This window comes from Paecilomyces variotii (genome assembly GCF_004022145.1).
Source record: "Paecilomyces variotii strain CBS 101075 chromosome Unknown C8Q69scaffold_12, whole genome shotgun sequence".
NCBI lineage: Eukaryota > Fungi > Ascomycota > Eurotiomycetes > Eurotiales > Thermoascaceae > Paecilomyces > Paecilomyces variotii.
In genome coordinates, this window is record NW_021167151.1 from 638564 (window position 1) to 660674 (window position 22111).

Genomic DNA, 22111 nt, shown 5'->3' on the forward strand with positions numbered 1-22111 from the left:
CGCCACTTGCGTCCTGCATGGAACCTCTAATTCGGTCTTTTCTTTGCTTCTTCATTCTCAATTGCAGCCCAGACAAGCTCTGCAATGTCATGGACTAGCATGTCTTCAGTCATAACGAAATCACTTTCTCCTTCTCCTGGTTCGGTCAAAAACAAAGATTTGAATGGGATGACTAAATCCCCTCCTGTGATAGTCGGTTCTTGGCCATTCTTGCCTTTTTTGATCAGAATCCTTTGTGTAATCTGGGGCGGTGATTGAGTATTGCAACGCCTATCTACAACTTGGCGTTGGTGCATAGTGATGTAGATATGTTGTGGAACTGGCTCTGTAACCCAAGATTTTATTTCAATATTTCCCGAGCCTCGTTTTATATCAATCGTGATACCCATTTTCACGCGTCCTTTTGATGCATGTAGCCACCAAGTGATATCCTTTTCCAGCTTCGCAGCTGTCTCTGGATAGCCAACTTCTAAAGCCACCGTCGGAAACTGTCCTCCTTGCCTTACTGGCATCCATGCGCGATCCGCTTGTTTTTTTCGATCTTTACCATCAACACGGGTAGCTCCTAGATAATGTAGTCGACGGAAAACTTTCATTTGAGTGGCTAGGACCGTCAGCACTCCTTCAAATTTACCGGCGGCTTCTTCATGTGGTTGGCTAGGTATTTTCAAAATAAGAGTTTGAAGTTGTGAAGAGTAATCCAGACGGCCGGGCAATTGTTCGTCAAGTTCGTCAATCACTTCTGATGGAAATGCTTTGATGACAACAAAACAGTCGTACGGTGATATAGGAGGCAAGAGACTTTCCAGACTGCATTGTGGATCGTAGCGAAAGACGGGCGTGTTAGGAGGAAGGTGCGAGAGAAACTCATTCTCTGCGTCCGACATGATACTCTCGTTTCCATATACAGGCGACATTTTCCGTGCGTTGCTTTTCGCTTCAAGTTTTCTTGATAGTTTCAAATCAATGGGATCAGCCAAATACTTCAAAGAAGCAAAAAGAATAAAAAAGTCGCCACGAAACTTCGGAAATCCACATCTCAGTGACATCACGATATATAGGCGGTGAGGAATCTGTATGTATACCTATTCCGCAAACTCTCTGCGAAGTGTTGAAGCTGTACCACATTTCTGGCCACTGCGCGACGGCAATCTGTTGACCGTAAGTGGTTGGCGTGGTACATAAGCCATTCGTTTGTGATTCTCAGGTACCATGTCAGGATATCGTTTGGGCAAGGTAAGTTACCTAACTAGGTAGTAAGAGTGTGGAGGTATAACTGATTTCAAAGTTTCTTTGTTGTCATGTGTGTTTGGGTGATGACTTGCAGGTGTATAACTAGTTAACTACTCCGTATGTATTATTAAACAATAGCCTGATTACTACTACTAGGAGTGCTATAACTATTATTGTATATCAAGGGGGTATCGGGCGAGTCAGTTGGAGGAGGACGCTTTAGTCTTCGCATGGGCCGTAAATGAAGAATTTCGAACATCTAAGGTAGAGAGCTTCGCATAGCAAAGAGTAGGGACGATCTCGCCAGCAAGTATCCGCCATCATTCAAGTAGTAAAACTCCTGGAAAACCCCAAATCGTCAGAGTCTACGGTTGTTCAAATTCTTGAGTCAGGAAGACGCTGCTTACAGTTACAGCTGACTCGGATGTTGTTTCCCACCCTACATGTCAGCCCGACAAGTACATCTTGGCTTCATGTTAGAGCGTAAATATATGACCAATTCCAGGTAATCCCAGGCGGTTAAGGAAAGCAAGAATCCAGGGCGTTTCAATTCCATCTGTTAGTCCGACATTCTCGTTTGTTTGGGCTGCTCTTATCTCTTGGCAGATCTTGAGCAATGTCGGTCTAACTGGCCTTTTATGGTGAGACTTGTTTCGACTCCTGTTGTTGGCGCCTGGAATAAGAGATGACTATGTAGTTAACTTCACGCATAACTACTAGTACTCCGTGGCCCATGGTCTCGAACAATGCTGGTATCACGAATAGAAGAAGAGTACAACGTTATCTGCTGCGATACATTCTTGCCAAGAGGTTGAAACACTCGCGGTCCGAGGTATGTCAGTAAATAAATCCCCGCGTTAAGGCAATGTGTTTCTGCAATTTCCCATTTCCCCTCTTTTTGGGTTAAGCTAACCATATGTCTGGACATTATGAAGTCTGCTGGAACCGAACCATATTATTATCGGTGAGAGAGTCGTTTATTTTTTTGTTTATGTTTTATTTTATATTTTTTCTTTGGTTCGGAAGAGCGGTATTAGACATTGAGAAAAGCGCAACTCCTGGTGCTTAGACCTGCAACTGTCATGCGTTTCGGCTTTTGCTGTAGTAGTGAAAGGATGTCTGGTTATTATTATTATTTAGGACGGCAGCATTGTATAAATCCACAAGAGGCTTGGCCTTGATTGATCAGCCAAAGCCAGCAAGCCACGAGGAGAAAAAATAGTAAACGTAGCCGCTGTTGCACTGCTTTTGGCGCAGTTTGTCCCACCACGGATCTCGGTAGTATAGCCAAGGGACCAGTATGGGCTAATAATAATAATAACGGGTTAAAGGGGAGAGCGAGTGGGACTGCTAAGGAGGCCGGTGCCTGATCTGGTTTTCGCTCATCGAGACATCTGGGACTCTGGGGCACGCGACCTGTCGGAGGCGTACTCTAAAGCTCGTAGAGGCTTCTTCAGGGATGCGACCTGTCCAAGGGATGCTGGCTGGAGTGCGGAGATACTGATTGCTGACCCGGCTGGACTGTCTTGGCTCTTCTTGGGTGTCTGTATCGGTGTATCCAAACGACCACCACATCTCGCTGTGCTGGCTTTTTCTTCGTTTCCTGCCAGAGTCATAATTATTAATATGACCTGAGAGTTCCTGCGGTGTTCTTGCTCCCGGTCATTATTGGATGATCGACGGGCTGTGAATGTGTCGTCGCAGGCAACTTGTTCGTGACATCGTTCTGCACGACACGCCCTTGCCTGCGTGGAGAGCAAAGGGTTGACCGTGGCGGTTAAGGAGAGGGCACATCCCCCCAAGTCTCTCATTTTCCCTTCGCCGTCTACCCACCGACTGTGCCTGTCATGCTGCGGATCCGACGGTATAGGGTCTTTGTGGCCTTCACCATCATCTTTGTTCTCACAGTCTTCCATTTCGCTCGATCGCGCGACTGGTCGCCCGCTGCCGAGTCCGCCCCGCTGGTCGATCTGGCGGAATCGAACGGGCCTCCTGCCAGTGCTCCTGACCATGATTCTACCTCTTCTCAACATGGATTTGTCCCTGAAAGTCCGCCTCAGATTGCGAAACCTGAAGCAAAGAAACCTGAGCCGGAGGCCGTTGGTGGTGCAGGTGCCGCAGGTGCTACAGACTCAAAGCTAGATACGCCGCCCAAGACGCCCCCGAAAGACACTTCTCATATCAGCAAACCTGACAAGATCGACTCGACCGTTCAGTATGGCAATTCTATACCTGGAATCCTGGGCCCAGACTTCGGCCCTCAGGGTCAGGGCAGGCTAGAGGTTACGCTGCCAGATGCTCCAGGCAGGCCTGAACCTCACTGGCGCAAGTTCCCAGAGCATTTCCCCGTACCTTCGGAGAAGCTCATTAAGTTGCCCACCGGCCAACCGAATAAGATACCGAAACTACAAGCACAATTCGCGGAGGAGTCGGCTGTGGAACAAGTGGCTCGCAACCAGAAGTTGGCGACTATCAAGGAAGCTTTCGAGCATGCATGGAAGGGATACAAATCAAACGCCATGGGCCATGACGAGCTACGCCCGGTTGAGGGTGGCTACCGCGATCCATTCTTGGGTTGGGGTGCTACCTTGGTCGATTCTCTGGATAGTCTGTGGATAATGGGTATGGAGGACGAGTTTGTGGCCGCGATGGAAGAGATCAAGAAGATCGACTTTACAACCAGTAGCAGAAAGGATATTCCAGTTTTTGAGACGGTCATTCGCTACCTGGGTGGTCTCCTCGGTGCCTACGATATCTCCGGGCAGAAGTATCGTGTGCTCTTGGACAAGGCTATTGAGCTAGCCGAGATTTTGATTGGAGCCTTTGACACGCCTAATCGCATGCCAGTGATGTACTATAACTGGGCACCGTATGTCGAATCCTTTGCGTATTATATTGCCCGCCCCTGTGTCCATTACTGACCCGATTCTCTTTAGCGACTACGTTTCTCAGCCCCATCGCGCGAACACTCGGGTCGTCCTCGCGGAGATCGGTTCCCTCTCGATGGAATTCACGCGCCTGGCCCAATTGACCAAGGAAGACAGATATTACGACGCCATTGCACGAATCACGAACGAACTCGAGAAGATGCAAGATAACACCAGGCTTCCAGGAATGTGGCCCATCCAAGTTGATGCTTCTGGATGTAAAAAGGCTCATCGGAAGTCGGCTCAGCTGCCACCACTCGGCAAACCTGAAGAGGCCCAGGGGGCTAACGTTCCTTCGCCTCCTATGCCCATGAGAGCGCCAACAGATGTTGAGAGCTACATGAACTATATCAGTCCGTCGCATCAGAAACGGGATGCGGAAAGTTTCGTGCACGAAGATACAGAGCCTGCTGTCTACGACGCTGTTCCAACGCAAACGCCAGTAGCCAGAGCTCCTGTGATCAACGAGGCCGGCAAATCCTACTGCGAGGAGCAAGGCCTTGCATCCCCACCTTACTCCTCGAGCGACAGGTTCGGACTGGGTGGTCAGTCGGATTCTACCTACGAATATCTTCCGAAGGAATACATGCTTCTGGGTGGGTTGGTTGATCAGTATCGGAAAATGTACCAGCGTTCCATGGAAGTCGTTCGCGATTATATCCTCTTCAGACCGATGATCAAGGATGACCGGGATCTCCGCTTCGCGGCCACTGTGACCTCAACACGGCCGCCTGCCGGCAAAGACGATTTCGATTCGTTGAGCTATCAATACGAAGGCACTCATCTTACCTGCTTTGCTGGTGGTATGTTCGCAGTGGGTGCCAAAATTTTCGATATACCATCTGATATGAGTCTTGCCGCGAAATTCACCGACGGCTGTGTCTGGTCTTACGAAGCCACTGCTACCGGCATTATGCCAGAAGGCTTTGAAGTCCTCTCGTGCGAGAACGCGGCTTCTTGTCCATGGAATGAGACCCGATACAACGAAGTCCTGGATCCTCATCCTGAATATCGAGTCAAACAGGCGGAGCTGGTCTACGAGAAAAAGGTCAAGTCGGCTAAACAAGCACAGAAAGATCTGGAGAAACCCGCGAAGGCTCCTTCCCACGACCAGGAGAACCAAGTCGCCAAGCGCGGCGTGAAGTTCCATGGGAGCGAAGAAACGACTACGCCATCCAAGACAGTTGAAGATAGCGCCGAACCGCACGCTTCAGGCGTCGCTATGCCGGACAAGCCAAGTGTGCTTTCTCATGAGGACTTTGTTAAAGCTCGCATTCAGGATGAGCGTCTGCCTGCGGGTTTCACAAAGATCTCTTCCCGCAAATACATTCTTCGACCGGAAGCCATCGAGTCGGTCTTCATCATGTACCGACTAACTGGCGACAACTATTGGCGAGAGAAGGGGTGGAAGATGTACGAGGCGGTCAGCGCTTACACACGCACAGAGCTGGCCCATTCTGCCATCCACGACGTTACGAGCGGAGCTCCTCTATTTCTGGATTCCATGGAGTCATTCTGGCTTGCAGAGACTCTGAAGTATTTCTACCTGCTGTTCAGCGATCCCAGTGTGGTTAGCTTGGATGAATATGTTCTGTGAGTAATGATTCCCTTGCGTGCTCTCGAGAGCTGCGATCTTCTAACATGGACGTTTTCAGGAACACCGAGGCGCATCCTTTCAAGCGCCCGACGTAATCACGAAATGGACACTGCCTCGCCAATTGCTTTTCTTCGTTTCGCTTGTATAAATATGGATACCACAACAACATTACCAAGTAGCTGCTAATTCTGTCAACATGCATGTATAATGTGTACCGTTCTCCTTTTTCGGGATATTCTGGTATGGTCATTATTCTATGGTGGTTTGGAGGTACAGGAGACACCGCATAGGTAATGGCTAGATGGCACAAAAGTAAGCTTTGAATAGATATGGCAATACCAATAATATCATATCAAATACCTTCTAACCCCGCGCCACCATTCGGGAGCAGGATGACGTTATGAGCCACGCGTAGTGAAGAGGTTCTTAGACCAGATTCTCTGCAGTATATGGTATGTAGACTATCATTATGTATTATTTACCAATTGGTTTTTGGCTGCATGTCAAGTGTCACAACGGCAGATCATAGGATGCCTGTTCCTGCAGCGCAAGAGCCGTTTAACTTGAACCCCCCTTTCGTGGAGAGTGAGCCCGTGATCATCTGATGTCTCTAGAGAATTAAGAGTCAAGTCGACTATCGAGTTATCGACAGTTAGGCCCGGCCTTGTTTTATTTCTCGCGGCTAGTTATTATTATTATTATTATCACTACTCGGTACTATTCTTGGCCCGGCCGGACGGCTCATCCGCTACTTATCCTTGGACCAGAACGAGCCTACTCCAAGCTTCCCCCCACCTGCCACTCGACTTGGCCGCAAAGCACTTAAACTAGGTCTTGACCCTCACAACTCAACAGAAAAGCCCCGAGAAACGGTGACGAACGGGGGGCGCTTATCGGACGGGATGATTGGAGTGACAAGGCTGGGTCGACCAAGAAGATCGAGCTGTAGGAAATGGAGTTGGACATCTCCTACAGCCTTGATAATGCGCAGCAATTCTGGGATGGTGAGTCGCTCTTTTTTCGGACATCCCGATCTCGGGAGCAAGCTGGGATGTTGCAGCGGTCGTGTACTCCAAGCGAGTGCTGGTTCCTGGAATGCGAAGTCTCTATTGTTCAAAGCTAACTGGGAGTCTTTATCGGAACAGAGCTCGAAGAGATCGTCTCTGCTCAATGCGACTCCGAAGGTCTTATCGACAGCGCGCTGCGGACTTACCTGAGCTTTACCACCAGATATAAAGGTTGGTTATACCTTGGCATCAGCGACAGAAATCACACGTCTGCAATCTCCCGGGTCCAAATCGATGGTGTTATTCTGCGGTGATGGGTGCATTGGCATCATTGGGACCGGGGAGATACTTCATTCAGAGGAGATGTGCTGACGACGTTTCCGCATCCTTGCGGGGTTATAAATAGATGAGTACCTCACTTCTGACTACGACATCTTGCGATGCTCGTACAAGCTCTTCTCTTCGAGTATCTTCGCCGCCCACGCGGACTATGTCCGAAGACAGATTGTTTATTGCTTGCTTCAGGTGCGCTATCCCTGGTTTGATGGAGAGTCATCGTGTATACGATTGGTACTGACCTTCTCTACCTTCGATGTACAGGAAGATGACCTTAATACCCTACACCTAATTGTCTCCTTCCTTCTCTTCGATGGCCGCCAGAATGAGGTTACATTTCAGATGATGAACGATGAGGGCTCGTTCCCGCGCCTGGTGGAACTCATACAGCTGCCCAGGAAGGACGAGAACGTTGAACCCGGTCTTCACCGGTTACTCATGGACCTTTTCTACGAGATGTCCCGCATCCAGCGAGTCAAGGTCGAGGATCTCGGTGAGTTGCATACGCTGGTCAGGACTTGGGAGTGCGCGAACAATCGGCTGATGCGTGATGCGGTCACGATCTATAGTTCAAGTGGACGATGACTTCGTGAGATACCTCTTTGAGATCATCGAAGAGCTCTCCTACGATGCCAACGATCCGTATCATTACCCTGTCATTCGCGTGGTGGTACGTGTCTTGTGTTGAAAACTCACCATACAGGATTGAGCTGACAGTCGACCTAGCTTATTCTTAATGAGCAATTCATGGTATCAGAGCACGATCCGACAGTCGAGTCGGCCATTGCACACCGTCTGACCAACCGTGTAATCAAAGTTCTCTCCATGCATGGCTACGCTTACAAGACGTTTGGCGAAAACATCATTCTTTTGCTCAACAGAGAGGGTATGGTATTCTCTGTGCTTGTTTCCAGAAGAAGATCTTCTAACCTCACTAGATGAGACGTCGTTGCAACTCTTGACACTAAAACTCCTCTACCTTATATTTACGACTCCACCGACTTACGAGTATTTCTATACTAATGACCTTCGCGTCCTGGTTGACATTCTTATACGGAACCTCTTGGATCTTCCCGAGGAAGCAGCGGCACTGCGGCATACCTACCTGCGAGTTCTTTATCCGCTTCTAGCCCACACGCAGTTGAGGTATCCGCCGTATTACAAGAGAGAGGAGGTGAGGCGGATGCTCAGTATACTTGTCCCTCAAGGCGATGAGGCAGATCCTGAGAGGATACTCCATTTCAACGATGTCGACGATACGACCAAAAGGCTTGTGGCCAGGTGTAGCAAGGTTGAATGGCTACAGGATCCGGAGCCGGAGCCGGAGCCGCAGCTCACTGAATCCCCTACTGCCGTTTCTTCAGACACACATCGGCCTTCATTTGTGGAACAATCCCCCGAGACAGTCGTGGGAGAGCAACTGGAGGCGACAACGTCTGTCGTATCTACAAACACGGATCTTAGCTCTACTGCCAATTCGTCGCCAACGAGGCCGGTTGAGAGAACTCCGTCAGACACGAGCTCAATTGCGGGTTTCAAGCTGGGAGTGCCTTCTGGACCTTATCTAGAGGCATCTCGTTCATCTTCACTTAGTGCCGTGGAGGTTGCAATGCACCAGGAACAGCCTGGTGTCATCACGCCAAGTGTCAAGGATGCTCTGACTGGTGGAAGCCTTGCGGCACAAGGCGCCTCACTCAAGCCTAAAATCAAACCAGAACCACCCATGGCGAGGCGGTCGCGTGGTAGACGCCCCCGGGATGAAAATGACAGCGGCTGCAGGACTCCAGGAGGTGTAGACTTGAGTGGTTACGAACTGAGGAAACCATCTGTTGGAGAACATAATGCAACTCCGCTCCCACCTCCCGCACGTCGATCAGCTTCACATCCTCCGCCTGCTGTGCCTCCGCCACGACGGTCATCCCATTCTGTCCATCCGCATACCCCGACTTCAAGCAATGGATCTCTTCCGATTGTAGCGGGTATGGCAGTGAGTCCACACAGACACGGCCAGAAGCCTGAACCGCCAAAGACACGCCGATCTGGACGTACAAAACATCTCCAGCCCGAAATGCCTGTAGAGGAGCCAAAACCAGAATTGGAATCGAAGGACCCGATCGTGATCATTTCTACGCAGTCGGGAGAGGTCCAAGAATCGCCTGTCAGCATCGAAGAGGTCATGCAGAAGGTCAGCATCGGATAAACCGCACAGTATCGTATGGCATGTACAGTATATAAGTAATAAATAACATTGAGCATGGTATAAACCTGCCGTACTCATAGCACCACTCACTCATAACGACTCGGTAAAGAGAGCGCTCGTGTCTCCATTGCTACCCGAATAACGGTTTGGAGTCAAACTTGCGTTACATATTTCTCAAATATACCGTGACTTACACGCGCTTGGCGTCATTTGTTTTCCACCATTCCCTCCACGCACTGCTCCGATCTTGATAAGGTACAAGTTACATTTCGATTCCTTGGTGCTATCAAACAGTCAGCAAAGCTGCACTCATTGGCATACACCTCTCCTATTCGGCAACCAGCAGTGATTAGAGGTAAGCTTACTGGCTACTGATCAATGATCTCTGCTCACGCGACAATAAAATATTATCTGTCCCACTAGGACCTGCGATTGGTCCTCATGGAAGAATCACGATGGTAGCACTACTACCGGCTACAGACATAAATCAATTTGTCCAAACCCTCAGGCTGGGTGTCGCGGGTGATGTCTTCCATACTTTATAGATTGGTTTCAGGGCAGACAGGACTCGAGTCTCTCTTTTTTTCTTTTTTTCTTTTTTTCTTTTTTTCTTTTTTTTGGACAAGGATATCATCTCACGTATCTTCTTTGATAGTTAGAACCGGATGCATTCATATCTCGTTTCCCGCTTACTTATGCAATTTATACAATCTTCATCATTTCCTTGTTCCTTCTTTCCCAGCTTCGGGCCCCTCCGTAGAATTCCAGTCCCTCATAGATCGCAACTTCCGTTGGCGAAACCAGACAAGACAAGACAAGACGGAAATGACCGAACAAAATCGAGAGTCTACCCAAAGACACCAACAACAGAAAGTTACACTCGTTTCCTCATTGATATCCGCATTATCTAGAGCATCATCATATCATCAGTATCAATATCAGAATCAGAATCAGAGATTATAACCAAAGAAGAAAAAGAAGGAACAGGGAAGCCGAAAATGCCTATCCCAGACGTTTGTGTCGTGGGAGCCGGCATCGCGGGCTTGAGATGCGCCGCTGTGTTGCTGGAGAAAGGGGCTCGTGTGACGATATTTGAGGCGAGAGACAGGATTGGTGGAAGGGTAAGTAGTTCTCGTTTATTGGTTTTTCTGGCTACCTTTGGAGATTGTTTGTGGTGAGGTTCGTTACTGATTTTGGGGGATGTTCTTATTGGAAATAGATCTGCCAGAGTGATGAAATTGGGAGAGAGGTCGACTTGTAGGTGCTTCTCTGCTCTTTTGATTCTGCTTTTTAGATATTCTGATACGGAATTTTTTATGTGGCTAACTATTTCTCAGGGGAGCGCAATGGATACATACGCTCGAGAATAATCCTCTTCTTGAGATTGCCATCGACGAAGATGTCGCCCTTCATCGATGGGGCAGTGACGTTCAGGTCTATGATTCTGGCCGGAACCTCATTGATAACAGCAGAGCTACGTACATCTCTGAGCGAAGAAGGGCGATCATCCGGGATGCTATCGAGTACAGCAAGAAACACAAAGACAAGATTCCGACATCAACTAGTCTGCTCGATTTCTTCCTCGAGAGAGCGGCACAGGAACAGTTTCCAGATAACGTGCACGATCGGAAACTTCTTCTGGAAATGGCTGAACTTTGGGGTGGGTTCATTGGCGGCGATGTGAGCAAGCAGAGCCTGAGGTCTATGTGGATGGAGGAATGCGCAGTTGGAGGTAAGTTATTTTATTGCGTGATTTATTGAGTATATCAGCTTGGTCTTGGTTTGCATAATTACAATCTTTCTGGAAACTAATTACATGAAATCATCACCAGAGGACCTGTTCGTCTCAACTACATATCGCGAGATTGTGGATAATGTCGCCCTCATAGCGCGCAGATATCGTGCTATCCACTTGGGGATGAAAGTGACTGGGATCAAAAGCATTACCAGAAGGGCTCCACGTGAGAAGGGTGGAGTGGTGGTCACAGTTGAAGATGGACGCAGCTTTCCCTTTGACGAAGTCGTGGTTACCACGCCGTTGGGATGGTTAAAACGCCATCAAGATGTCTTCAGCCCTCCATTAGAAGCAAGATTGACGAAGGCAATAGGACGAATCGGATATGGGAATTTGGAAAAGGTGAGCCCACTTCCTCCATCGGTTTCTATACGAGGTTATATACTGAATATTTTGGGTCAAAACGAAAAGATATATATAAAATTTCCTCGCGCCTTTTGGAGAGAGACTCCGAGTCAGAAGCAAAAGTACGGGAATGGAGATCCCGCCAACGCATCCTCTCCGATTGGATATCTTAATTTCCTCTCTCCATGCTACGCACCAGTCACGAATCCCTCGCAGTGCCCTCTTGAAGCGTACGATCTGTCCTGTCTGCCCGTTCAGTATGCCTCTCCAACTCTACTGTTCTTTATATGGGGCCCGTCTGCCGTTCGCCTTACAGCCGCTGTCCGGAGTCTCATCCCCAGCAAGCAATTTGAGTATCTCAAGACGTATTTCAAACCATACTACAGTCTCCTGCCGCATTACAGCGCGGGCCACGAAGACTGCCAACCACAAGTGATCCTTTCTACGGATTGGGCCGGCGACGAATTTGCGGGAAATGGTAGCTACACAAACTTTCCCACGGGAGTGGAGGATGCGAGCCGAGACGTTGACGCGTTGAGATATGGCTCTCCGGACAGGGCAGTGTGGTTTGCCGGTGAGCATACAGCGCCATCCTTACATATGGGAACTGCAACGGGAGCGTACATCGCAGGCGAAGAGGTGGCAAAGAGAATTATCGAACTGTACGGGATGGAAAGGTGCCGCCTCTAGACGATATACGACTACTTTGGTGTCTTCTGGGTAGAATGGTTTTCAGAGATATTCATATGCTCTATTCTTCTTGGTTTTGTGTGGGTCCCACTGGGTTTTCTTATTGATTTAGAATAGAAATCTCAAACTGATATGCAGCGAGACCACTCTGTCCCGCTAGAGACCTACTTGGCCCGTATCATACCTTGGTAGTGGGTGGCTTCGGTGGACTAGAAGGTATTGCATCCTCTACGGTCTTCTTGGGGCCAGTAAACCAATGCATTCCTCCAAGCCCAAAGGGAAGAATCCATCCCACAAGACTGACAATCGTGACGATGCCAATGCAGATTGGCGCGTAATTGAGGGATTCCTGAGGCCTGTCAGCTTCTCATCATTTATGCATAAAGTATACGTAGATGCGTGTATCTCTTACCGCCGTAACAGGATAAACTTGCGGTAGCAACAGCACCGCGAACAAGAGCATGATATACCCTCCCGCAATAAAGGCAAGGAAGGGTCCATACCGGCCCAGATTCCACGCAGCAGGCTCAAAGTACTTTCGGCCAATAGTGTATCGGGCCACGATAGGAATCAGGTATGAAAAGTTCGTTGCGATCGTAGCTCTATATGAAACACCCAGTTTATTAGTTAAAAGGGAAAAAAGAGAGAGATGTAAGGAGAGAAGAGGTCACTTGAAACCCCGTCTCCTCTCATACAGAAAAATCTCCGACGAAAGAAAGAAAGAAAATACATCAAACATACGTCGCAGTAATAGCCGAAAAAGCCACCTCGGACCCAATCACGGCACATGTAATAGCGATACTAAGGACGCAGACGAGAATGGCCGCGTTGACAGGGACTTTTCTACTGTTGAGTTTGCGGAATAATCGAGAAAACGGGAGGACGCCATCGCGGGATATGGCGAATGTGACGCGCTGGAAAGGTTATATAGTTGGTTTTTTTTTTTTTTTTTTTTTTTTTTTTTTTATTAGGTTTGTGTGTCTCTCCTTGGGGTATGTATGTGTGTGTGTGTGTATGTGATGTTGTTACGGTGTGGGGAGGGATATTCGTTACCTGAGCAGACATGAAGCATGATGCTGTGGCGCACTGTATACAGTTGATGGGTTAGTTCTGGGTTTTAAATTTTGCATATACTGTATCCAGAAGTGATAGAATTAAGCTAAGCAAAAGAAGAGATACCCACAGTCGAATCAACCCATAAAAGAGCCAATATACCAACGGCACCATTCGGGCCAACGATCTGAAGGAGATATTCGGCGAAACTGTTTGTATATGATGCTATAAATAAGGCAAGAAACAAGAAAAGCCGATCAAAATTAATTAGTCGTCTTTCCTTTTAGTTCAAATTGATAGTTGTTAGTTAAGAGAAAAGAAAAGATTTCATCCTCACAATTGATAATCGCGTTGAAATCCTGCATACAGAAAAGCATAATTATGAGAGTTGGAACGGAGCCGAGCCCTGTGTTTTTTTTTTTCGTTTTTGGTCCTGTTAGTTTCTTCTATTTCATCAGGATTTTGCGGTGGGTGGGTTTTTCTTTCTTTTTTGGGGGGGGGAGGTTTGGGAAGTGTATGTATGTATGTACTCACAGGCACAAAATGTCGACAACCACATTCCTCTTGCGACAACGATGCTATTATGATCGATTGATGAGTCAACAATTAGTTCTGACCTTTTTAATAGAGAGGTACCCCGGGGGGTTGATATATTTTCCCACCTTGCATTCTGCGTCTCTTCTGCTAAATGTGCGGATGTATCTGTAGAAGGTTAAGTAACTAATTCGACACTCGTCAGCTCGCAATAGACCGTACCATATCCGTAAAAGACCCTATGAAGTCCAAGTGTTAGATCTCGGACCTTCATATGTGGGGACTCATCCCTATCAACGGACGAGCATGCAGGGAATATCAACATCACTTACCATGCTCCGAAGAGGATACCGATAATCCAACAATACGAATCGGAAGCCTGTTTCTTGGGACCCTCGTTGATGCCGTTGTAGAATTTATTAAATACTACTTCCCGGCTTTGGAAGTGGCCGGATGCCTGATTAGAATTGTGCAGGTCGTTAGCATATAGTTACTCGTTGAGTGGTAAATAACAATATGTATGTATTGTACCTTTGCGGGAAGCCATGTCCAGTATATAATAAAAAGTGAAAAGAAGATAATAATCGCGAAGCGGAAGTATAGTTTTCTGAGGTAGATTAGCTGCTATAGAGGGAACAGAAGGGAAACAAAACCAAACCAGACAACGTACAAAATCCGCTGAGATGTGACGGTTGGTATCATGGCGACCAACAACCCGATTGCACTACATAAGTCTCATCAGTTCTCAAATCCAGATAGGTAGTTACGTTAAGAAACGCAATTCATCTTACGTCATGAGCCATGAAAGCCATCCCTGTTCCAGAACAGAAGCATTGGGATACTTGATCTCAAGTGCAGAGAGCAGAAAATTCGTTGCTCCTTGTTGAACACCGGGAACGACGCAAATCCATCCGACCCAATTCCACCACTAGAAATGGATATGGTCAGACCTGCCAAAATTTCTCATCTATTATGTTAGATGGAATTCGAAATCCACGCGTCTTACCGCAGTCATCCAACTCAGAAATGGTCCCCATTTAGGCCCTCCTAGTCTATAACTCCAGAAATATATCCCACCCGCAGTTGGCAGCGCGGCCGCAATCTCTGCCATGACCAGCGAGACAACAGAAGAGAAACCACCAACCATGGTCCAGTTTGCGAATGCGGATTTCGGTCCTAGTAAGGTTATTGTGTAAGTCGAGGCTCTACCATGCGAAACAGTCCTGCAAACAGTCCGGTATCTATATTGACGTACCGCCAGAGACCATAATGAAGGAGAACAGGACAGGAATGCCAGAGACAAAGTTCATTGACTTGATTAGGTGTCAGTATAGCAACCACAATAGGCCTTTGGAACGAAAGCACTAACGGAGAAAGTAGCTGCCCAGCTCTCGAAGAAGCCTAGACGTCGCAGTAATTCTATATCCAAATCTGGATTAACGATCGAAGCCACACCGAGAAGCTTGCAATGGCGCAAAGCAGACGCTCACCCTGCTTGTATCCTAATTGTGCCAGTCGATATTCATCTTGGTCAAGGACTCTTCCCCCGGAGATATCTGTCACGGGTTGCTCCTGCGATATTGCCTGGTCTTTGGATATTTCCTCCATCGTGCCTAGATGCATGCTATGGGCCGCAACGACCTTGTAATAACAATTCCTAGAATGAAATCGGTTGCGTGTTCAACAAGGTGCAATGCGACTCAAGAGGGTCTTGAAACAAGGCAGTAACGTAGAATGAAGAGGGCTAACTAGCTAGCCATAGCTTTTATCTCGAGTCGCTCAGTTACACGAGCGGCAGATAGAGTGATACTAGTATACGATGCCTGCCGATTCCGATAAGGAATTCTGGGGTTGTTGTTCAGCTCCCTTGCCTTCTTATCAGGCCTATACGTCAACCTCCCTCTTCTTCACCAGTATATGCCATTAATAATTATTCATTATTATTAGTGGTGGGTAAGTGCGTGTCATTGTTTAGAAATATCTAATTTCTGTAGTTATACCTTACCTGCATAGGTAAATGTTTCTATTAAGCGAGAGCTGATCGTGGGTAGAAAAATTGGTAAGACTTTTATTTCCCTCGGAAAAAACTTCTCTCTATCCACGCCGAGTTGTTTGTATGGCTACGGGGGATAATCAGCAATCTACACGACAGAAGGCGCTGAGAACTCATCTGTAACCACGAGCTCACTCCATGCTCGCACGAGCGCGATAGCTGTCGGCTTCTCCGCCTCTCTGATGCAGAGGGTTATGCACGGTCCCTGGCATGCTGGTTCCCGAGCCGTCTGGGTGATGAACAGGGGAAATACTATGAAAAATGGACACTGACTTGAACATTGGCCATTTCGAGTTATTCATGGAGTCTCTGGTAGTATTTTACATCCAGACGGCGATGTACAAGATTCAACAAGGTACAGTACATTTTAATTCCTCCCTTATGCCTTGAAATATTATGTACTGTACAGTAGAACACATCCTTATCTTGTTTTCACTAAGCTTTGGCCGTGATAACGGTAGCAACAGACCAACCGAAACCCATCAATCTAGTGTACTCTCCGGGTTCGATATACCCTATAGAGTAAACTAACACGCCTATCTTCACGCAGTTCCTTCGACGAATCCTTGTGCGGAGAATTATCAATAGCAGGTTCTGGTGTGCCACTAGAAAGGACCGAGTATGGATCTCCAAAAGAAGGGGCGACTTCCAGGTCTGTTGATTCGTGAGACGGAGTTCATCAGGCTTTATGAAGATATGGGGGGAGAAATGAAGATCCATCAACCTCCAGGCCTCCATCGTAGAAGTCAAAGGCATTATCTGAGAGACCCTAATGGCAATGGATATAAAACTTCTGGATAATTAAAGAACATATCCCTCGCGTACTCCGCTTAGCCATTGAATCGTTTACCACGATAGCGGGACAGGACAGGAGTCTAATCCTCACGGCAATTATGATCCAAATAAGGGTGTAGATGAAGAAGGAAACCCTCAGGATACACAAAGCAGGGCAGTGTGCAATATCCCGAATAAACATCTGTAGGCGGGAGATCAGTCTATTCGTTTAGAAAATGTTCTAGAATAATTGGACCATGTTTTCTAGATCGGACACTTTAATGTGGTTAGGTTGAGCTGTTAACTCGCTGATTGCATAAGTATGCATGCGGGGAACGAAAGGAGGAAAGGCCGACAAGGAATGAGGGTTCCTAAGAATAATGATCAATACCATCCCTTCTTCTCTACGCAGCATTGAAGACCATTATTTAATGATAGGAAAAGTTCAACATGATAGAAATCATTTGAAGTTGAAGATAATAATAAAATATCCTATGTTGATACACAATAGAAGTGAATGTAGACTGAGCAATTCACACATTGCCCCCTCGATTCCTTCGAAAAGATAATCGTAAAGCGTTTCCGAAAGTAATTTCAAAATGTACATCATAGGAAGACGTATGAGAGAAGTCATCATAAGTCTGTTAGTTAGTTAAAAGATAGATCTCGCTTCATGCAATCTTGTTGCCATGAGGTTTCAAGTTCAGGATGGTGATAATGGAGGTTTCACAGGATGCCCCAGAACTGCTCCGCGCCATAGGTCCAGCGATTGTTCTGCTTCCACTTGTCATCAAAGGCCGTGAACAAGATTATGCCGCCATCAGAGAAGCTTTTCTTCAAGCTGTCGATTGCAAGTCGCTGGTTCTCCTTCGAAGGTACCGCGGCTCCATTGGCCTGGCCTGAGTTAGGCCAGCCTGACTCCGTGATGACGGTTCGTTTTCCACCAGCAGCTTTTGACACCTGTTCAGCTTGCTGCTTGACATAAGGGCCCGCTCCTGCTGCAGTCATGTCCGAGTCGTAAAACGCATGGCAGTTTGCTGCGCAATAATCAGAGGCATGGCAGAGCTCGGGATGCTTGATCATGATATCAAATGTGTCGACAGTGACAACTGGGCCCTTGTAGCCGGCCGCACGAAGTGTCTGACGGGCCGTGTTTACACCATTAATGACATCGCCAGGAGAGTTCTGTCCGCTGTTAACCAGCTCATTTCCGATAGAAATGGTGTCGAAGGGTGACCAGTCCCCATTAACAGCCTCAGTCAGTGTCTTCAGACTGCCAGGAAGGTCAGTCAAATCATTGATTCCAGCAAACAGCTTCATGTTGTGTCTTTTGGCAGCATTCGTGACGGTGGTGATTTGATTGCAGTCAACACCGTAGATTCGGACAAGGGGGTAGCCGGTCATCTTCTCGAAGTCACTGTTGACCTCATCCTGGGTCTTGCAGCTACTGTCATCGTTGTAGGGCGAATAAGAGATCCCGATCTGGTTTGACGGGACATAATCAGGTCCTGGGACAAACTCTGGAGGATGAGACATCTGGTGAGCACCATGAGAGAATGATGGCGTCTGCAATTTGCTTTCAGACGTAGGGATCGCAGCAGAAGGGACCGAAACTAGGGAAAAGGAAGCTGATGACGAAGGAACCCGGGCCTCCTCAGTAGTAGCATCCACACCGAAGACGGAAGTCGAAGACGGCGAAGGAATCACAGTAGGCATAGCCTGAGTCTTTTCCACAGTGAGTAATCTGCACCTTTCAATCTACACGACCGCATCTCTAGTAACTCACCTCAACTGGCTTCGTCACAATACATCCATTAGTCTCCACACGAATGGTGCTACCATACTGGTTCACCCAGACGACATATTCACTTGGAACAGTAATGTACTCCACATCAGCATCACGCTTAATGGGATTGAATTTACTGCCTGCCCCTGTTGCTGCTGTTAATATCTGTTGATAGACAATGAAGAGACACAATGCGTATGCGTACCATGGGGTATCGCAATTGCTCCCTGCAGAAGCGTAATGGCACTAAGCCAAGAGATAAGATCTTTCATCATGAAGAAGGATCAAACTGAATGAATATTCGTAAGTCGTGAGTCGTGAGTTTAGATAGGAGCTTAGAACGCGTCCTGACAGCAGCTATCTGAAAGAGTGACAGTTCTAGTCTTAGTTAGATGATGCTGAGTTTATCTTAGCGAGTGACGCGTACTGTTTTAAGGAGCGTAACGTCTTCCAACAAAAGGCAGAGAAGCAAACAACAGAGTATGATAAGGAGGGTATGATGAAAGAGAGCTGCAGAGCACTAGATAAGAGTCTCCTCCTTCCTGCGGGGAACAAAACAACACTGCCAGGACAACGCTCACCAGAAGCAGCACTTAGTAGCACATATGCATATTCTCTATTCTGGAATAGCTGAGTTAATGCTCATCCACTAGCTTATCGAAGTTCTGTTGTCGCGGAATGCTTGTATCTAGTATGTTGTTGAGTTGATCTCTGGAATGCTGGGAAAACAAATCAAAAGCACACTGGTAATTTCGGCTATCCCCCTAAGAATGAAAACAATAAGTAACCCGTAAGACCTGGATCATCCTATTGGATGACAAAATGGCCATAGTTCTCAAAGCCATTATTGAGGAATTCACCGCCCGTATTCCAGTGCCACCACGTTTCTATAGAGTCGTTGATGCATTCTTTGGGACTACCGCCAGCCCTCTTGAAGTTATTAAGCTGTCATATCCATCATACCAGCAGGTTCTCCAAAAGCTGCCATAGTATGTGATTTGATGTGTTTTTTGCCCTCGTTGCCAGGTCTTCAAACCTTCAGATCCTCTCAATAGCCTTATCTAAAGGGCAACAAACGAAATAGGTAGCTATAGATGGATTATGGGGAGGCAACCCAAGTTAATACATGTTCTCGAGCTCGAGCAGTCAAACTGTCTCAGTAGAAGGGCGAGAACGGATCTGTGTCATTAAAGATGTCTATTAATACCGTTAATTGATATCTCTAGTCTCCGTGGAGAAAGATAAGGACAATGACAGCGACTCCGCCAGGAAACGAAGAATGGATCCCCTTCCATGCTATCCGGGCCCTAGCCTGTAGCATATCCGGGGAATTCCAGCAACCAGGCCCACTGAAAAAGTACTATAGACCTCCCCATGTTCCGGTAAGATTGTACAGTCAGCGCATTGTTGGAGAGAAAAGGCGGAGCCGAAAGAAACGAAATTAAAGTACAGTGGACCGGGAATTGTTCATTACGCGTAGGTAAAGGGTAAACGATAAAGGTTGTAGGCGGATGTCGTAAAGTGCATTCACAGGAATGACACTAGAAGTAGGAGCTTATTTCTTCTTGTTGAAAACCTTCGTGATGGCATGACGAATAATCGTACCCGTCTTCTCGATTTCCTTTTTCGTTAGGCCCGTCGTTACGCAGACCTTCAATGCCGGGGGAACAGCCTGCTTCGGTTCGGCACCGTCTGAGAGAGTCTTGAGACGAGTGATAAGCACACCATTCGCGAGCGCCTGTATCACGGCATTAGCATCGAAAGCTCTGTAGCTAACATGACAACCTATCCGAATCTGACTGTTTACTGACCTCATCAACTATGTCCTGTAACAAAAACTGCTGATCCTCAATCGACAAGCGCTTAGCAGCCACGACCTCACGCTTGATGACGAGCAGCATGATCGGGTTCTCCGGCGCGCTGGTACAATACATCCAGTCGCTCCGCGGATCCAGCTGCGACCACATAACCTTTATATTCTCCCGCAACTGTTTGATAATCTCTGGTGTTGTTTGGAGGATATTGATCGTCTCACTGGCGGTGGTAGCCAGCAGCGCAGGAAGAGCAGCGGAGAAGGTGTATGCGGCAGCGGAAATGCGCTGGTGGTGAACAATCTCTTCCGACCCAGCGCAAAAACCGCCTCCAGCGATGAGCGGACCTGCGAGGGATCCAATGATCATATCGACTTCAGCAGCATCGACATTTTGATGTTCTGTGACACCACGTCCAGTCCTTCCCAGGACGCCAAAGGACCAGGTCTCGTCGAGGATGAGTCGGAATTTGTACCGGAGCTTGAGCTCAATCTAGCAGTAGCAACTCAAATTAGCCGGCCCATCGATACCACGAGCGTTGCAGCAAAAGAGAGACCTACAATCTTTGGCAGGTCAACCATGTCGCCGTATGACTCGAACAGACCCTCAGTAATGATGAAGCGCCTCGTCAGAGGCTTTCTGGCCTGCTCCTTGGTGACTTTCGCCAGGACCCTCTCCAGATCTTCCATGTCACCGTGCTCATACCATCTCACTGTACTACGGGAGATCTGGATACCCTTTCGGATAGCGTAGCTCACGCCCTTATCGGCTACGATTATGTCACCACGTTTCGAGAAGGCCGGAATCACGCTGGATATCGTAGAAAACGCCTGCGCATAGATGATGCACGCTGCAGTACCCAAGAAGGAAGCGACATCTGCCTCCGTCTTCATGTGTACATCCTGAGTACCGTAGAAACCCGGGGGTCCGCAAGGTCCGACACCATAGTTACGTAAAGTCTGGATCGCCTTTTCCTTAAGTGCCTCATTGCCGTTAAAGTTGTAAAAGTTGTAGGATGCGAGATTCGTAACCGTTCGGCCATTCGACAACTTCGACTTGGGCCCCGTGGGACTAGAGTACAAAAGGAGCAAGTCAGCAAAGATTTCCGCCAGGGGATTGTAGCAGCAACCGAGTCCATACCCGACAAGCACTGTACGTTTCTCAACCTCAGCCGCTTCCAGCGCAGATGGAGGTCCAACGAGCGGTTCAGGGGTCCAGTCTTCTACTAGGTCATCGATTTCCTCTTCAGAAAGCTGGACGATGCCGGGCTTCGTCGAGTATTTCGGCGCAAGCAGATACCGAACTGCGAACAAGAACAGAAAGAGTTCCACAGCCGATCGCACCGGATCATTCTGGTAGCTAGATTTCACGTAACGAATAAAGATTGCAGAACCCGGGACGCGATGGAACTGATTCGCAAGCTCCTGGAGGTAGACGGAGAAGAGACGTTGGGTTTCTTGGAGATCCATCATGGCATTATTTGGTCTATTCACCGCAGCATCACCAGTGGGAACGAAGGGATTTATAAGAGGGACTAAAACGAAAGAAAAGGAGAAGTAATCATGCGTGAAGATCGGTGTCGACTCTTGCTGCCTGGATCCCTCGGAATTCCGAGAAGGGGGAATTACGGTCCACGTGATTGGCGCCTCAGGCGGCTAAGGAATGGTGAAAAGACCACCATCGTCACTTCCAAGACACACAGATTATTATTATTACACTTGTTGCTACAGACAATTGACAGAGGGAAGTCTGGCCTACAAGGCTTTGCCACCGATATTCTTGATCAATAATAAGTATGACAGAAAACTTTATTTCGAGACTAATAACTAGTAGTAAAAAGAGAGAAGCAGTGTAGGTAAAAGAACTTTCACGCCTCACTATTGTGCACATGAAAAAAAGACAAAACCGCGTCAACACCTGAAAGTACAAGGAAACGATGTGAAAGATCGAGGTCATTCATTAAGGTTGGT

The 22111-nt window shown here is 47.7% G+C and overlaps 8 protein-coding genes across 8 annotated transcripts; 4 read left to right on the plus strand and 4 right to left on the minus strand.

Annotated features, from left to right (window-relative positions):
* Positions 1 to 26: 26 nt before the first annotated feature.
* C8Q69DRAFT_447411 (hypothetical protein) lies at positions 27 to 917 on the minus strand (the record flags this gene model as incomplete). Its single annotated transcript, XM_028629208.1, has 1 exon — positions 27 to 917. The coding sequence occupies one exon, from the start codon at positions 915 to 917 to the stop codon at positions 27 to 29; it is 891 nt and encodes a 296-aa protein (XP_028482377.1).
* Positions 918 to 2944: 2027 nt separating this feature from the next.
* Positions 2945 to 5982, plus strand: C8Q69DRAFT_89465 (class I alpha-mannosidase 1A). The gene is made up of 2 exons (XM_028634142.1): positions 2945 to 4102; positions 4170 to 5982. Exons 1-2 carry the CDS (start codon positions 3081 to 3083, stop codon positions 5755 to 5757), a joined length of 2610 nt encoding a protein of 869 aa, XP_028482378.1. The 5' UTR covers positions 2945 to 3080; the 3' UTR covers positions 5758 to 5982.
* A 554-nt stretch (positions 5983 to 6536) lies between these two features.
* Positions 6537 to 9365, plus strand: C8Q69DRAFT_89467 (hypothetical protein). The gene is made up of 7 exons (XM_028634143.1): positions 6537 to 6761; positions 6903 to 6995; positions 7171 to 7289; positions 7365 to 7593; positions 7670 to 7770; positions 7827 to 7986; positions 8039 to 9365. The coding sequence occupies exons 1-7, from the start codon at positions 6710 to 6712 to the stop codon at positions 9298 to 9300; spliced, it is 2016 nt and encodes a 671-aa protein (XP_028482379.1). The 5' UTR covers positions 6537 to 6709; the 3' UTR covers positions 9301 to 9365.
* A 1-nt stretch (position 9366) lies between these two features.
* Positions 9367 to 10300, plus strand: C8Q69DRAFT_89580 (hypothetical protein). Its single transcript, XM_028634145.1, has 2 exons — positions 9367 to 9655; positions 9724 to 10300. Exon 2 carries the CDS (start codon positions 9826 to 9828, stop codon positions 10261 to 10263), a length of 438 nt encoding a protein of 145 aa, XP_028482380.1. The 5' UTR covers positions 9367 to 9655; positions 9724 to 9825; the 3' UTR covers positions 10264 to 10300.
* Positions 10299 to 12130, plus strand: C8Q69DRAFT_509856 (hypothetical protein; the record flags this gene model as incomplete). The annotated part of the gene is made up of 4 exons (XM_028633138.1): positions 10299 to 10421; positions 10520 to 10557; positions 10638 to 11032; positions 11133 to 12130. 4 exons carry the CDS (start codon positions 10299 to 10301, stop codon positions 12128 to 12130), a joined length of 1554 nt encoding a protein of 517 aa, XP_028482381.1.
* Positions 12131 to 12308: 178 nt separating this feature from the next.
* C8Q69DRAFT_437324 (amino acid or gaba permease) lies at positions 12309 to 15325 on the minus strand (the record flags this gene model as incomplete). Its single annotated transcript, XM_028628577.1, has 16 exons — positions 12309 to 12479; positions 12543 to 12732; positions 12872 to 13044; positions 13184 to 13216; positions 13314 to 13408; positions 13521 to 13589; positions 13718 to 13761; positions 13846 to 13885; positions 13940 to 13956; positions 14050 to 14174; positions 14384 to 14441; positions 14509 to 14645; positions 14724 to 14893; positions 14973 to 15030; positions 15087 to 15136; positions 15208 to 15325. The coding sequence occupies 16 exons, from the start codon at positions 15323 to 15325 to the stop codon at positions 12309 to 12311; spliced, it is 1548 nt and encodes a 515-aa protein (XP_028482382.1).
* Positions 15326 to 17270: 1945 nt separating this feature from the next.
* On the minus strand, positions 17271 to 18602 carry C8Q69DRAFT_509858 (soluble cell wall protein; the record flags this gene model as incomplete). Its single annotated transcript, XM_028633139.1, has 3 exons — positions 17271 to 18269; positions 18331 to 18476; positions 18536 to 18602. 3 exons carry the CDS (start codon positions 18600 to 18602, stop codon positions 17271 to 17273), a joined length of 1212 nt encoding a protein of 403 aa, XP_028482383.1.
* Positions 18603 to 19885: 1283 nt separating this feature from the next.
* On the minus strand, positions 19886 to 21610 carry C8Q69DRAFT_407070 (serine palmitoyl CoA transferase subunit LcbA; the record flags this gene model as incomplete). Its single annotated transcript, XM_028628143.1, has 4 exons — positions 19886 to 20068; positions 20142 to 20633; positions 20702 to 21212; positions 21282 to 21610. 4 exons carry the CDS (start codon positions 21608 to 21610, stop codon positions 19886 to 19888), a joined length of 1515 nt encoding a protein of 504 aa, XP_028482384.1.
* Between the last annotated feature and the right edge of the window lie 501 nt (positions 21611 to 22111).